Source organism: Micropterus salmoides, unplaced genomic scaffold, assembly GCF_014851395.1.
Source record: "Micropterus salmoides isolate LMB-PRFRI ecotype aquatic unplaced genomic scaffold, ASM1485139v1 Ms_hic_scaffold_4, whole genome shotgun sequence".
NCBI lineage: Eukaryota > Metazoa > Chordata > Actinopteri > Centrarchiformes > Centrarchidae > Micropterus > Micropterus salmoides.
In genome coordinates this window covers 19,560,724-19,576,282 of record NW_024043372.1, presented here as the reverse complement: position 1 = coordinate 19,576,282, position 15,559 = coordinate 19,560,724, and the positions used below count along the sequence as shown (strand labels likewise).

Below are 15,559 nucleotides of genomic sequence, written 5' to 3'. Positions count from 1 at the left end.
AGTGTTTAACAGATAGTGGTTTGACGAATGATAAATCAAGTTCTTGCACTGATTTGGCCAAAGACATTCGTTTATTTAAAAATACAGATCATATCGTGTTATCTGTATGGTTCCTGGCATATCATAGCCTGGGTTCCTAAAATCGAATTTGACAGTGGTTGTATTTATTAACCGCTAGATGGCAGCAACGTACCTGACAGCGTGTAGTTTAAGTGTGTGCCGAGGAAACAACGAAGAAAAAGTCGCTCCGTGTCCGCAGTAGCAACAGAAGAAGAACGTCCGTCTCAGTTTGTCACCAGTTCATTGGAGCAGTCGACGGCCTGGGCGAAAATCCACAGAAATATCGAAACTGAGCTCGAATAACAAGTAGGCAAGGTGGGTCCTAAAGAAATAATATCAATGGAGAAATATATAGTTAGTAAAATGTTTTGTATTTCAAAGGATGCTACCCAACTGCAAGCTAACGCAAAGAAATCGGCTTTTAACGTTAAGTCAGTGTTAGCCACGTTAGCTCTGATTCACCCTGTGAATGGTCTTTTGCAAGGGGCTAACGTTGGTTGTAATTTAATAGTCTTTAGCTCGCTAATTTAATCACGCCTTCGTTGGCATTACAATGCGACTGTTCCCCTGAATTATTTTGTTTATTGCAATAAAATCATTTTCAGTACCAACGTCGCTTGTTTATGTTGTGGCGTAGTTGTGAAGGCCCAGTGATGGCTATAATTAGCGGGCCACTCGTCTGTCTGTCGGCCAGCATTAGCAATCACACCACCCAGTGTTACTGGCCCCAGGTTTGTCATATTAAGCCATCTTTTAAGTATCTTCACTGTAGCACCGAAATAACTCTTCAACATATAACGTTAAACAATCACGTTTATGTGGCCATGCGCTCATAGATTTCTGATGGGATTTAGGGTTGTGCAGTCCAAGTCCAATTCTTATGAGTTGTGTTATGATGGATAACGTTATACCTGCCATTGTGAAGTCACAATTGGTGCATTCATGGACCGTCAAAAAATTATGCAAACCTTCAACTTTGCTTCCAGATAAGATTCTGACTTACAAACATGTGGGATGGACCAGGGCAAGGACCACGGGGAGGACCACCCTTTCGGTAAACGAGCATCATTCAGTCATAGGCATAGATTTAAGACAAATTTCAACTGTAGTAAGAAAATAATCTAGTTTTTCTAGTAACTGCACTTCTGTGTGTGCCTGTATTGCTGTTTGCTAGAGTTGGGCTATATGGTTAAATTCTAGTATCACACTGCATTTAACTTTATAATGCAGCACTGATGTGGGCTATTTGGTAATAATAATGAACTTAATGTTTCCCACTAGTGATATTTTGTTGTAAGCTTTGGTTATGTGAATATCAAACAAATCAGTAGACTAATATATTCATATAAATATATATGTTCCAGTGGTGATCATCGTGGAGAAATGTTTCGTGGCAGAGATCGTCCCATGCCTGATTATAGAGGCAGAGATGGGATGAACATGGGTCCCATGGGTCATATGGCCCTAAGGCCTCTAGATCTGCCACCTATGGACATGAGGAGGATGGATGGGCCACCAATGAGGGGGCGAGATATGGACCCACGTGATATGCGAGGTAGAGAGCCAAACAGAGATTTTTTCAGACCTGGAGAAGAGCCGGACTTCAGTCTCAGAAGGAACTATGAAATTTCCATCAGAGACAAACTGATGAATTCCTCTGATTTCCCGGGACCAGGCAGGAACTCAGACATGGGAGGCAGGGGTATGCCACCACGGGAGCCAAACAACAGATTTATGAACATGAGAGACAGAGAGTCTTTTAATTACAACATGCCACAGTTCAACAATCCCAACATTGATGGAAGAAGAGGGTTTCCTATGGACCGAACAGAACAAAATGATGGATTTAGGGACATGCGTGACCGGCCCCCAATGGGCATTGGTGATACTGATCGCTTTGATATGGACTTACTGCCAAGAGAAAGGAGGATGATGGACACTGACAGAAGAGGGGGCCCACCTTTCAATCCAAGAGGTGGGTTTGATTCTGATATGGATTTCAGAAATCGTCTTGGACCATCAGCTGAATTTAGAGGTAGGGATCGGTCTCCCTTAAGATTTGGAAACAGTGATGTCGCTCCAGTGGACAGGGCAAGACCAGACATGCCTTCCGATGTTGCTGGACCTCAAAGATCAGAGATTATGGCTGCAGAAGTCAGAGAGGGAGAATATCCGGATTCAAGTGGCAGTCCCCTCATGGATTATCGCAGTGGTGAAGAGATGACTCTTGCAGAAGAATGGAAGAACCGTCGAAAGGAAAAGAGCCCTTTCTTAAACATGGATAAAGGGATGGCAGGTGTCCCAGAACCCAGCTTCCCTGTAGGTTTTGGCAGAGACGTGAATGTTGGAGATCCACCACCATTTCAGGAAAGGAATCGACCACCTGTTGAATTCCCAGGGAAAGATGTTGGCTTTCCTCATGGTGACCACTTTCCTGCAATGGATCTACCATCAATTGGCAGAAAAGCTCCACAAGACCATCCACTCCCTGAGAGAAGTCCCCTTACTGGCCCTCTTGGGAGACAAAATGAGAGTAAACATTGGCTTGGAGAAAGGGACCCAAAGCATAGTCAGAATAAATCAAATCGTGATGAAAGACCCCCTTACCATAAAGACAAGATTCAGCCCTCACATGAGATTCAGGTGCCAAGTGATTGTTTTAAAGGGCTGAAAGATATCCCACACAATCAGGGACCTGCCAGAGGTAAGATGGGGGCAGAATGTGATTTCCAAAGCAGCAGCGCTGTACAGGCAAGGGACCAAGACTACAGGGACATCGATTACAGGACAGGGTCCGGGAGGGATTTTGATTACAAACACGAGGCGCTTCAAGCAACAGAGAAACTCATCAAAGAGTCTAAACCAATCGCACCCTCAAAATTTAGTGAGTCTGGTTCTCAGGTAGGTGTATTTTTATTTTGTTGCAAGTATTTGTTTATCAGTAACAATTGCAGTTATTATATTTTGATGTGTCATAACCAGAATTTGAATAAAATTTATATTAAAGGATCAAGATTACAGGAATGCGTCAGTGGAGGACAAAGTTTCCAATACAATATCCATAATTGGTATTCCAAAGACTGCCACGATGGAGCAGGTAATCATCAAACAGAAAAACAACTTTATATGTTAATTATTATGTTTACTAGAGTGTTGGTATTAGTTGGCATGGACTTAATTCACTCATTTTGATGTTCTCTTGCAGATTCTTGGTGCCTTTGCAGTCCGTGATGGTGTGCCAATGCAGGGGATGAAAATCAGAAATGTCGTGCCAGGTAAGAATGAAGTTTCTTTGTGGAACTGTAAGGGGCAGTCGATTGCTAACATGTCCCTCGACATTTCGCTTTTACAACATTCGAAACGCCGCATTCTATCTTTTTGTTTTTTTATGTTCTTGGTTGCTTTTGTTGGTGGTGGTCTGTGTGAACTTGCTCAGTAAAGAAGGAAGGGGGGTTCTGTTATGCCATCCTTTTTGATGTCTGAGGATGTGGGTTCATTGTCAGCAATTAGAGGTTTTTACCAAGGAATCAATATTAGGAGCTTTTGGAGAGTGATCGTTCCCAGATGATTTGTGACAAGTGACTCACTGAATATGTCCTTCAGGGACACTTTATCTTAGTGAAAAAAGAATTTCAACAAACCTGAAATGGAGAAACTGCCTTGCTAGTGCTTTGTTCATCCTTCTGAACTAAACATCTGCTTTAGAGTGAAAGATTTCCGCAGTGGATCGCTGTAGGCATGGTTATAGATGATGCTGTGCCTTTTTGTGAAGATTATGTCTCAAAGGCCGCTCATTTTGCCAAAATATCAATGTCTTATAACAGAAAGGGATATTACCTGCTTTTTTTTTATTTGACATAAACACGAGTAGCAAATCTTTGTGGTGGTGCGCACCACGCAGTTGTTCACTGCCACTGGTCTGGAATATGTCTGTTTAGGCTTGGCTTTATCAAAGCCTTTGCTGGCAAAGTCTGATTTGACATCAGTCTTGAGAAGACTGAATAGAAAAAAAACAAACAAAATGTGTGTTTTCCTGAAAAGGTATGTATGTCAGTAAAGGTGTAAAAATTCGCTCACACTGATCCCGATGTATTTACGAACTGTCTTTAATGTTTTAGTGGGTGACTGTCATTACTGGCATTGACTAACAAAAACCCATCTGTATTTCAAATGCTGTCCCCAGGTTACAGCTACGATACGGCCTATGTGGAGTTTTTAAACCTCGAGGATGCAGTCCACTTCATGGAGTCCAACAAGGTGGCCCATCCTCGTCACTCTACGAAGGCCATCTCTCCCATCAGGATTATGAGGGGTTGAGAGGGCATTTAGTAGATGGGGGAGGGAGAGAACGTGGGAAGGGGTTGCTATAACTTCTAGTGAACTTATTTTGGTTGAGGACATGAAGATGTCAGTTGTTGACATTTTTAGATGATAAGATGTTAAACAGTTGTTCCTAATTTTACACAAATTAAATTGTAAGTACATATCCATAAAGCCATGATAGTATTTTAAATTACTTGTTTGGCACTTAAGAGTTAAACTGTGTGTGTGCACAGATATACAATAAGTTTCTATCCCATTGTTCACTTGCCTTATTCATCTTAAATTTTCAAATTTCAACCCCACACTGCCTAACCCTGGAAAGGATTTCACCAGAAAATGCAGATATTTGAATAAAAAAAAATCTGCCCTCATGTGGGATTGTCTAAACGGTTAAAGGTGGGGTATGTGATTCTGGAGAAATACAATACCATAAGAAATTACCACGATATAGAGCGAAGAACGACCTTAGCTAAGTTGTGGGTTAGCAGACCGTCGCTACAGTTGCTACTGCGAAGCTAATGTTCAGAGAGGACCAGATGTTTCAGATCCAGCACACCAGCCTCAGACAGCGAAACACACAACTCTCCTGCTACTACAGTTAACGTTACAACAGCATATCTTGAACTAGAAAATAAGCTGAATGTCTTTGGGCAAGTAATTTAACTTTGCAGACACACAAATCATGGCTGGAAGAGGGTTTACTTCATATTTACAGAGCCATGGTTGTGTTCAAAAAGCTGATTTTCTTTATTTATTTTTTAAATTTTTTTTTAAAGCAAACACACAATGGACAGCTAGCGGGCCATGAGGAAATTTTAATGAAAAATATATCTATTGGATAAAAATTGCATACCCCACATTTAAGGTTTCATAATATTAGGACAATTGGACTGTAGGTATCCGCCATTTCCTGGGTTGTGATTTAGCCTTTGTAATGAAGACGATAAAATTAACGCTTGCAGCACTTTTGAGTGTTAGAAAATATTGGTTTCCTTTTTGCGACTTGCGCAGAAGGTTCTGTTGTCAAGGAAGCAACTGCAGTTTTGAAAATCTTGCCTTACCAATAATGGGGGGGGGGGGTGTTACGATACAGGTGAGAAATGAAATAGGATCCGGAATTCCAGTTTGAGTAACAGATCCGTCAGATTGAGCACGCATCAGATTTCTTTACTCGCGACGATTGTGATGTCAACAGTAGACGCAGTAGTATTGCGTTCCAAATAATCTACCAGGATGTGTATAGAATTGATTGGTCACCACAGCACTTTGTTGGCAGGATGTCTCATTGTGGTCGGGAAAAAGTTGACCAAGATTCTACTTTTTTGCCTGAAAACCCTGCATTTATTGGTGGAGCCCTTGCATTGGCACCCCTGCTGCGTTGCCGGACTAGCCCTGGTCAAATTAATGAGATGGCTATGTTTTTGGGTTTTTTTTCACAAAGGGCTAAAGTTGGTCTGAATGCAACCTTATTACTCAGAATGAGGGTGCAAAAATATTGTTGTTGTCCACCAGCTAGTGAATACTCAAAGTGTACCAACCACTCAGTAGATTACCATGGTTTTTTGGCTGGCGAGAGAAGTAGATCTACCAGTCATTTGCATATTTTACCAGCATTTTGGCTGGTGCTAATTTTGAACACTGCTCAGAACCCTGTGTTTACAGTGTAATTGTTTAATATAAGGTACCTGTTGTGTTAGCTTACCTTGCAAGAGAAAATAACTTTTTTAATTTATTTTTTTTTCCAGAACAAGCTTTGAAAAACAAAATTTTTTCAAAAGTAATGTTAAGACAGGTAAAATTGTAGTGATCTGAACTTTGGTAATTTTCACAGCCATTAACGGGTCTACATTGTTTCTGGGAGGTTTTAGTTGTGCTAGCGGCGTAACTTTATGGAAGACATGGTCTGTCGGTTGGTCCTCTTGTTAACTTTGGTACAGGTGTTCATGGTGCCTGGAGGATGAATCCTGATGCCTTTCGGGATCCACCACCATGAGACCAAATTTGTGGTTTAGTGTGAAATTTCTCAGCAACTGTTCGTTGGAAGATTGCATTTTGGTGCAGTCATTTGTGGTCTTAATGCACATTGGCGGTCCCCTGACTTTCTGTCTAGCGCCATCATCAAGTCAAAATCTTAATTTGTCTAATACTTCGGTTTATTTACTTAAGTTTCTTCAAGAGTTTGATTTTTCTTCTCACTGAGCATTACAGCCTCACAAAACTGCTAGTGTGGCTGCAGACTCCTTATCTTGTTGTCTTTAGGTCTCTGCGGCAGATCTTCTTGGCAAAATTCTTTCATCAGTTCAAGGCATTTTCAATCTTTCAATCTTTGACCTTCTTGAGTGCACGTCCTCTTGATGGTATTCTCGTCGTTAGTAGATTTTGGACTCCAGGATTTCTTCTTTCTTTCTTTCTTTGAATTGCTCTAAGCAATTTGTGAACAAAGTTCACATCTCGACTTATTAACCAAATCTCCAACACTTGCCAGGATTGTTGTGCTTTGATCATGTCTGTAAAATGATGGAGTTGCTTGGTGTCGTTTGAATTGCTGCTGAATTGTGCAGCAGTTTGTTTGGCTCTGCTATTTCTATTGGTAGAGCATTTGGTTTCACACAGCTTTATTTTCACTTTTTTCCAATATTCTGCAGCTTGTGATAGCTCAGGATAAAGATGATGCAGTGTGGTCAGTAATTTAATATCATCAAAGATTCAAATACGCTGTCACGAGTGGTAAAGGATGGCTTCTGCTTTGTGCTTTATGGTATTGCTTTATGTATAGTTTTAATGGTTATTTTTGTTCTGTGTAAATGAAACACTGGATTTAAATCCACCTTTTGAGATGCACAACCCTCATCAGAATTATGGATGTTAAAGACCGATTTGCAAGAACATTTAGATGTGCCATGAGCTTCCTTTTGAAACAGCTAATGCAGTCTTGTCTTGATATTGGATTATTTACAACAGCATAGTTTGGTTTGTAGACCTTATCTAATGAGAGTATGGTTCACATTTGGCACCAGAAAGTTCTGTTTTCTCCTGGATTAAGCTATCAGCAACTTGCATTTTGATAACAAATTGATTTAAGTCATTTTCAAGCAAAACTTGCTAACATTTCCTAGTTCCAGCTTTTAAGGTGTGAGGATTTTCTAGTATTTTGTGGTAGTAAACTGAATGTCTTTGGATTTTGGTCAGACAAAACAAGCAATTTGAAATTGTTACCATGGGTTATAGAAAGTTTTGGTCCAAACAGTCACTCGATTCGTTGATAGAATAATTGACAGATTAGTCGATACTGAAAATAATTGTTAGTCACAGCCCTAATTCAGAGTTCCCTTATAAACTATTTAGCCTAGTATATGAAGCATGATCCTTGATCTGGGCTTTGCACACCACCATAAGTGTTCGCCCGTTTGATCCTCAGCAGTGAAGAGGAGGGCTAAACCTGCCACAGTGCATGTTGGGTGTCATTGGTATTATTGATATAAGTCACCTAGGTTGTATGATGCTGATTGATCATTTCTGTTCTTCTTTCAGGGATCCCTAAAGGTTGGCACTAGAACAACGTCCATGAAGTACATCCAGCCAGACGAGTATGAAAGAAGTGTTAATGTGAGTGCAGTGACAGGAAATGTATACGTATCTCAATTGTCAACCCAAACAAAAGCCAGTATTTTAAATATGGTTGGTGCATGAATAAAGGCACTATAAAATCAGAATTTATTGTACCTGTATATTAAACTTTCACGTTATATATTTGGCCTAATTGACACAGTATTTTTTCAGTATAGAAACATAGCCATACTATAATAACCAGTTTCTCTCTTTAACAGAAATACTGTTATTAGTCATTGATTCTTCTAAAGCCTAGTTCACACTACACGATTTTTAGCCCGAATTGCCGCTCGGCGAGCTCGGAGACCGTCAGGCTGTAATCGAGAGTAAATCAGCAGTTGATCGGTGGTCACCAGTTGTTATGTGTGAACTACTCAACAACGCATCAAAACAGCTCGCTGACACATTTCTGTCCCATCGCCAACGTCTGCCAGATATCTAGCATGCCAAATATCTGGAGGACTCAGCCGACTCGACATCCACATCCAGCCAATGAGAGCAGGCAGCTGGCGGAGCAGCAGCTACTTTTTCACCGTAATACTTTACTCACCTCCAGCTCTCTCTGTAGCTCAGACAATCCTTGCTACCTGCATCTGCTAATCCATTCGTCAGGTGCCACAGCTGCTGTCAGCTCGTGTAGTGTGTGACCCCCTGTCACCGATCAGCCACATAGTGTGAACGCCACAGCGACTTCAAGACGGCAAGTTGTGTACTGTGAACAGCACGGCCATCGGCCGATGCTGAAAGTCGTGTAGTCTGCCGAGCCTTTAGCCATTATTTCTGGGGGTGGAAAAAGAAAACTATAAACATTTCCTGCAGTTGTTTTGCAGTAAAGACCTTGGATTATACTCTGGCTTGAGTCATTGTTGTGTGTTAACAGTAACTGCAAATAACAGGGACACATTAGAGCAGAGCAGAAAACGGGAAAGCTGAAATTAAGACTGGTGGCTTCTAATAGCTATTCTGAGATGGCTTGGGGGAAATAAAACATTAAGAAGGCCCAGTCACTATTTGAACATTTATGGTCTCCATTGTATGTATGATCTCCATGTAAAGTATCACTTCGCTATATTGTTTACCATACCACAGTTTAAGATCAATGTATTCATTCCTTCCATGTCTCTATGAATTAGGAGTCGGATCACAAAGTACCTCAAATCCAGATGCCCCAATTACCCAGACCAGATGAACCTGTAGAAGACTTGAAGACCAACCTGAATGGGTCAAAACACAAGGACCCTATTGAGTCGTTGTCCCACAGCCAGTGGCAGCGCAGCTCTGACTTGACTCCTGAGGCCTGGCAGCAGCAGGTGGACCAACAGCTCCAACTGCAAGAAACTGAGCAGCAGGCAGAGTCTTGGGGCAACCGCAACCCTCCTCATCACACTTCACACCAATCTGACTCCGTCTTTAGAGATAGCAAAAGTATGTTTACTTCATCTTTTGGGTGTCCGCTAAAGCTTATATCCATAAACACCATGGAACTATTTATGTGATATTGTGATTCATAAACAAGTCAGATAAACAACGTTTTTCTCGTCACCATACAGCCATGATAATAAAAAATGTGAAGCCCACCACGACAGTAGAGACTATCCTGAAAGCCTTGGATCCATTTGCATATCTGGATGAAAGAAATGTTCGCTTAGTGAAGGCCAAACCACCAGGAGCCAAGTGCTTTTGCTTTGTTGACATGGACTCCCATGAGGTACCACAAAATACGAATGCACACAGTTTGCTATTGATTTTTCATTTCATGTTCTTTCAAAGTTTGTGATTACCGTCTTTGTCCAGTGTTTCCCTGTGATTTCCCAGCACATAGCATTGTCATTTCTTTTTTTGTAGCAAGTGACACGTCTGGTTGAGCTCCTCACTAAACCCAGACCCCTTTATATTGATGGAGTCAGAGTTTATGCCGAGGTTGCAAAACCCCTGAAGAACCAAAAGTAAGGCACACATTTTGCAAAGATTTTATCAGCTTTTTCTAGTAGAGGAATCTTACCTCATTTGTCCCTGATGATGATTATCTGTCTGTTTCAGTTTCAGAAGAGACTTTGATAAACCGAGCACTTCCATCCTTGGGTATCCACCTGAGGCCAGCATGGTGGGGGTAAATTGTTATTTTATTGTATTGTGTGAAAGTTATTTAAAAGAAAAAGATGGTGAGAGGTGTCAGATGACCTGTGACTTCTGTGCCCCTGGAATTTCAGCAGCAGTACCCGCAACCTCCACAGTACTTGCAACCTCTACAGCCACCTGCTGGTGCCTCCGCTGTAATGCAAGGTGAGACCTGCTCACACTGTTTATTATCACTAAATGTAACCTAAAACTGTTTTAAGTATTCTTACATTTTCACCAGGTGATTTGATGATTCCGAGCACTAATCCAGCTCTGTCTTCAGACCCCAGCATTGGACAGGTAGGTTAAACAAAAAGTAGATAAGAGATCTTGTCTCAAAGCTGGGCAGTAAACTTTACATATCCTTTAACACCTCGTAGGGAGTTGGATACGGTGAGGCTCCACCTATGGATCCATTGTACCAGGCTGGTGGACCCCATGTGCCCACAGAATCAGCTGGTATTACAGGCGCCGTAGACGGATCACAGACCTACGTCTTTGGTAAAAAGCAAATTCACTGTTTAAATTCAGAAAAGGGTTAATCAGCTGTGAGCATTGTTATGCCACTGTAGTAAACTAATCCAGTTTGCACTGTATTGTGATATTACCAGTAGTAAATGGTGACAAACCTGAGGCTTTCTGCACTGCAATTTAAAGGCAGAATGATTTTCCTAAAAAAAAAAATAAATGTCTGGACTTACCTCAGGGTTGTGTGATGGTGTGAAACTATCAGAAAATAAAGGTTTTCAGTTCTTTGACTTTCATCAAAGATTCACAGGAACTGAGTGGTGTGGCACTTCTTTTCGAAGACTTCTCCTTGATCTATTGTGGCTTGAATTGTATCTCATTTGTATGCTTTGGACAGAAGTGTCTGCCGAATGAATGAATGTGAAATCTATTTGTCCTAATTCCTCCAGGCTCTGAGACTCCAGACATGACCAACTACTTGTATGATACCACGTCGGGCTTCTACTACGATCCAGAGACTACGCTGTACTACGACCCTGGCTCTAGGGTGAGATCACAAGACAGCACAGTGATCCAGCCCTTCCTCTGGCCTATAAATGGACAACAGTAGTTAGGGAGAAGCTAGGGCTGCTCAATTTTGGCAAAAATCATCATCACAATTATTTTGGTCACAATTGAAATCATGATTATTAACACAATTATTGATTGTCTTAGGAAACATCATGCATTTATGGAAGTTTTAAAAATAAATTATAAAATTTTTTAAATGATTATGCATTGTCCAAAATAGACCATAAAATAGGAAATAGTAGCTTAATCAACAGCATCTTAGATCCAAGAGAACGACAGCAATGCTGTATGTCTGTGTGTTTGCACACGCACACGGATTGTAGCAGAGCAGGTGACAGGTGAAGTACTCAAGTTGACGACAACCCGTCATGTTACATAATGCCGAAATTTAACAGTGGTGTTCCGTTGGGAGATGCAGTTACTTGAACTAACAGTGAGGAAGATGTAGGCAAAAATTGAATTGTTTACAAGCACAGACCCAGTAAAGCAACGCTTAACACCTGGTTTGAGCATAAATAAAATGTAAATTGTTAAACTTAGTAGAGGAAGAATCCGCTGGCCGCTAGGCTAATGCAGCGTAGATAGGCGGAAGCTAATAACAGTGACTAGCAGGTTGTAGCAATTATAACCCCATCATGTTGGCTCGCGCTGAAGTATACATCAGTTGCTGAGAGTGAGTTGGGCTTTTAAGGAAGGGTGAGGGGCACCGTTTTGGAGGAAAGGGTGCGCTGGATTCATAACACAAAACAGCATGGGCACACTAATCGTTTTAACTTGATTAACTTGTTTTTATGATCATTGGAATCCAAAATTAAAATCGTAATTAAATTTTGATTAATTGCACAGCCTTAGTGTGCTGTAGTCAGTAACCTACCATAGACTAAAATTCTGTATAGCTACTACAGACGAATGAATGTATACCTATAATCCTAACCTAATCAACTATCCACTGTGTGATATTGAAACAGAGGGCAAAGACTACAGCTTAAGCTTACATTATGCAAGTTTTCAGCCTGTAGCCACTATAAATGTGTCTTAAATAATTAGTTTTGGTTGTTTATGTTGTAATTTTGTAATGTTTTTTTTCCTCCATTTTTGTGTATAGTATTTCTATAATGCTCAAACCCAGGAGTACTTGTACTGGGATGCTGCGTCAAAGACTTACATCCCAGTTCCAGGAGGACACTCTGCAGAGCCACAACCTGTGACCATGACTGTTGAAGACCAGGCCATTCTTTCCAACCCAGCAGCAGATGCTCCTCTGGAAATGAAGAAACCATCGCTGCCTCCCCTCACTGCAGCCCCTCCGCCTCCAGTTCCCGTTTCTGCCGCCAGCTCTGATCCGGAGCCCGTCCCGACTTCTTCTACAGCAGCGCTTGAGAAGAAAGATGATGACGATTCCACTAAGAAGGACAAAGACGAGAAGCCGAGAAGTCTTGCTGCTGTCAAGGTAGCACTTAAGTTACAATGCCAGTGCACAAAATGTGAAATACAGAGCAGATGGTTAAGAAATGCATGGCTGTTTTCAGATCATGAAAGATATGGAGCGCTGGGCAAAGATCCAGAATCGTCAAAAGGACACTGTCCGGGCAGCATCGCCATTGCTGAAGACTGGAATGGACGATGATAGGAGGCAGTCCAAGTCAGCAGACGCTGGTTTTGCCATCTTTGAGAGGAAGGTTAGGCACGCACCTCCAACAACCACACATAATCTATTCTGTGCATTAATTGTAGCTATAAGAAGTATTTACTTATATTTTGTTCTTTGTTTACATCCTTAGATCTCAGGTGGAGATGATCTTTTTAAGAAGCCACTTGCTCCTCCTAAAAAAGATGAAAAGTCAAAGGTGAGAACCTGCATGGTGTTGACTCTACTGTCATACCTGACTCACTTTGATTACTTTCCTCAGAGTGCTATTTTTAAAATTTTTTTTTACATGATTTAGAAAATGTGACTGTTTTTGTGATATTTGTCTGATTTACTTTCCCAGCGTCCAATGGGCTCCCTTGGTCTGCTGGCATCCGACTATGCAGCTGGAAGTGATGAAGAGGTGGAGGAAGACAAGGAGGAGGCAGCTAAAGGCGGTCAGGGCAGCCAGTCTGAAGACAAGGACAACAAGCTGACAGACTGGAAGAAGATGGCCTGCCTGCTGTGTAGGAGACAGTTTCCCAACAAGGACGCTCTGCTCCGCCACCAGCAGCTTTCTGACCTGCACAAAGTACTGCCTATTTACTTCTGCATGAACAGTAGTTGACAGTGAACCCTATAAACACAGCCTCTAATACTCGTATTGTCTCAACAGCAAAATATGGAGATCCACCTTAAGATCAAAAGGTCAAAGAAGGAACTAGAGGCACTGGAGAACCAGGAAAAAGAGGTAAGTGAAAATGAATGATGTAGGTAAAATATGCTGAGGAGAGTATCGGGTTTTGAGTTGATTACTAAAGGTGGAATTTGCCCTTCATAGCTCAATGCCAGAGAAACCTCCAGGTCACCAGAACCGAAAAAAAGAAAACACCATCACCAGCAGCAGCATCATAATACCTGGGCTGGAAGCTCCAGGTAGGTACGCCTTAACCAACAGTTTTTTCAAAATGGGGATACGAAGATTTAAGTGTTTTTATTAGAACATTTAACTGTTAACCGGAAGTGTTTGTTGCCTGTGTTTAGGGAGATGAATAAAGTCAGTGACAGACCTGGTTTAGGAGCTGAGCCTGTCCCGGTAGGTGTAAAGCTTTATTTCTCTGCTTAAATTCATGTGGTGTTTCTTGAAATTTTATTAAACATTACATTGCACTTCTCTGTTTAGCAGAAGAAAAAGAAAGAGTTTGTAGTTTGGGACAATACCACCTACAAACAAGCAGTACGCAAGGCCATGTTTGCGCGGTTCAAGGAACTTGAGTGATCTCATCTGAACACATCGTCCTCACTTTGATATGTGAACTGTTGTAATATGACACGCTTGCCTACCTTGGCATGAGTAATCCCTTTGACTGTCTTTACTGTTTCTCTGCCTCGGACATTGTCACACTATAGATCCACAGTATGCGACGCTGAAAGGAACAATTATGTGGTCTGTAAATCACATTACCAGGCTACTGTGGAGCTAAGAAGAATTTCTGACATCCTCAACAGTGGGTGTTGTATAGAAAATGTTTATTCATGCTGTTAATTTGAGTATTTTTGCCCCTGTCTTCATATGTAGATTTGTGAAATGTGTCCAGGTTGTCTTTTTTTAAAAGGATGTTACACTGGCCACTATACATTTTGTTTTAAAACTGAGCAATTTTTACATTATCATTTTCAAGGGTCAGAATTGCTATTGTATGTACACATTTTGAAGTAAAAAGAAAATGTACTAACCTGTTTCAAAAGTGTTTGTTTTAAGTGTTTTAATTGTGTGAATGTGTTTTGCAAGAGCCCATGTTTAAAGGCTGCGATACATACACTAGGTGGCAGCAACAGACCATTTTTTTGTTTTGTCTGTGAAATAACCAAGCAAGAATGCTGAATCAAATCAGTATCTGCCAAGTTAAAGAAAAAATGATAAACATCATGCATACCTGCAGTTACGAATTTGTGCCATGGATTCCAGTAAAGAGTTGTTTCGCCAACGCTCTTTATGCATTTTATGCCTTTTGACATGGTTTCTGTTCTTAGTAGTTTAATGTTCCCTGATTGAGCACTGCAGGAGTTAAAACATGAAGCCTCACCTCTGACCTTTACTGATATGCCCTCACCCTCCCCATAGCGGTGGTTTAATGAATGGAGAGGATTGCATGGGTTTAGTGTGCTCACAAACTAGCTCTTCTGAGTGCAGTAACAAGAACACAGGGGAGCCTGAGGAGCTGCAGTCAATGACAAACGGCAGAAACACTCCTTAAACACTGGAGATTGGGAGGCTAACACTTTTTCATCTCTGCAAGAGCAATCAGGTCAATCACTGTGTGCTTGCTTCTGAACCTAATGAGGAAAGTTAGGCCTGGAAAATTAATCATGCGGATGTCACCCAACAGGTATAGCTTGCGTTTTTGCATTCATATCTCCTGACGGCCCAGGTCTCTCTCCAACCAGCAGTGGGTAAAATCACAAATGTGAACATGCATGATTGACAGTATATGGAGTCTGTCTGTCTGAGGATACAGGGAAACATGGTTACAAAGCTTGACAGTGTAAACCTTGTTTTGTGGCTTGGCAGTGAAACAGAGGAAAGCCCAATAAACAAAACCACAGTGATTATCTCAGGTTCAGATGTTTTTGCAGTAAAATCCTGGCACATAAATTTTATGTAGCTTTTCAGCTGTAAAATTGACTTTTGAAACAATTAAAATGCACTGTTTTAATCTTAACTCTTGACTAGCAGGGAACAGAAACAACTACAGCATTGTGAATAAGTAGAACACCATTAGA

The 15,559-nt window shown here is 41.2% G+C and overlaps 1 protein-coding gene across 9 annotated transcripts; it reads left to right on the top strand.

Annotated features, from left to right (window-relative positions):
- The first annotated feature begins 235 nt into the window (after nt 1-235).
- LOC119885733 (RNA-binding protein 6) lies at nt 236-14,523 on the top strand. 9 transcript variants are annotated; one of them, XM_038695942.1, is made up of 23 exons: nt 236-375; nt 1,047-1,114; nt 1,425-2,961; nt 3,068-3,157; nt 3,266-3,335; nt 4,244-4,317; nt 7,915-7,989; nt 9,126-9,417; nt 9,543-9,700; nt 9,838-9,938; nt 10,033-10,096; nt 10,206-10,275; nt 10,352-10,410; nt 10,491-10,611; nt 11,028-11,125; nt 12,254-12,598; nt 12,678-12,827; nt 12,930-12,995; nt 13,140-13,367; nt 13,452-13,526; nt 13,617-13,711; nt 13,820-13,871; nt 13,959-14,523. In XM_038695942.1, exons 2-23 carry the CDS (start codon nt 1,068-1,070, stop codon nt 14,052-14,054), a joined length of 3,963 nt encoding a protein of 1,320 aa, XP_038551870.1. In that variant the 5' UTR covers nt 236-375; nt 1,047-1,067; the 3' UTR covers nt 14,055-14,523. The 9 variants fall into 9 exon arrangements, with proteins under 9 accessions (XP_038551870.1, XP_038551873.1, XP_038551869.1 ...); XM_038695945.1 differs by having other exon boundaries at nt 10,203-10,275; nt 10,394-10,410; XM_038695941.1 differs by having other exon boundaries at nt 10,203-10,275.
- The last annotated feature ends 1,036 nt before the right edge of the window (nt 14,524-15,559 follow it).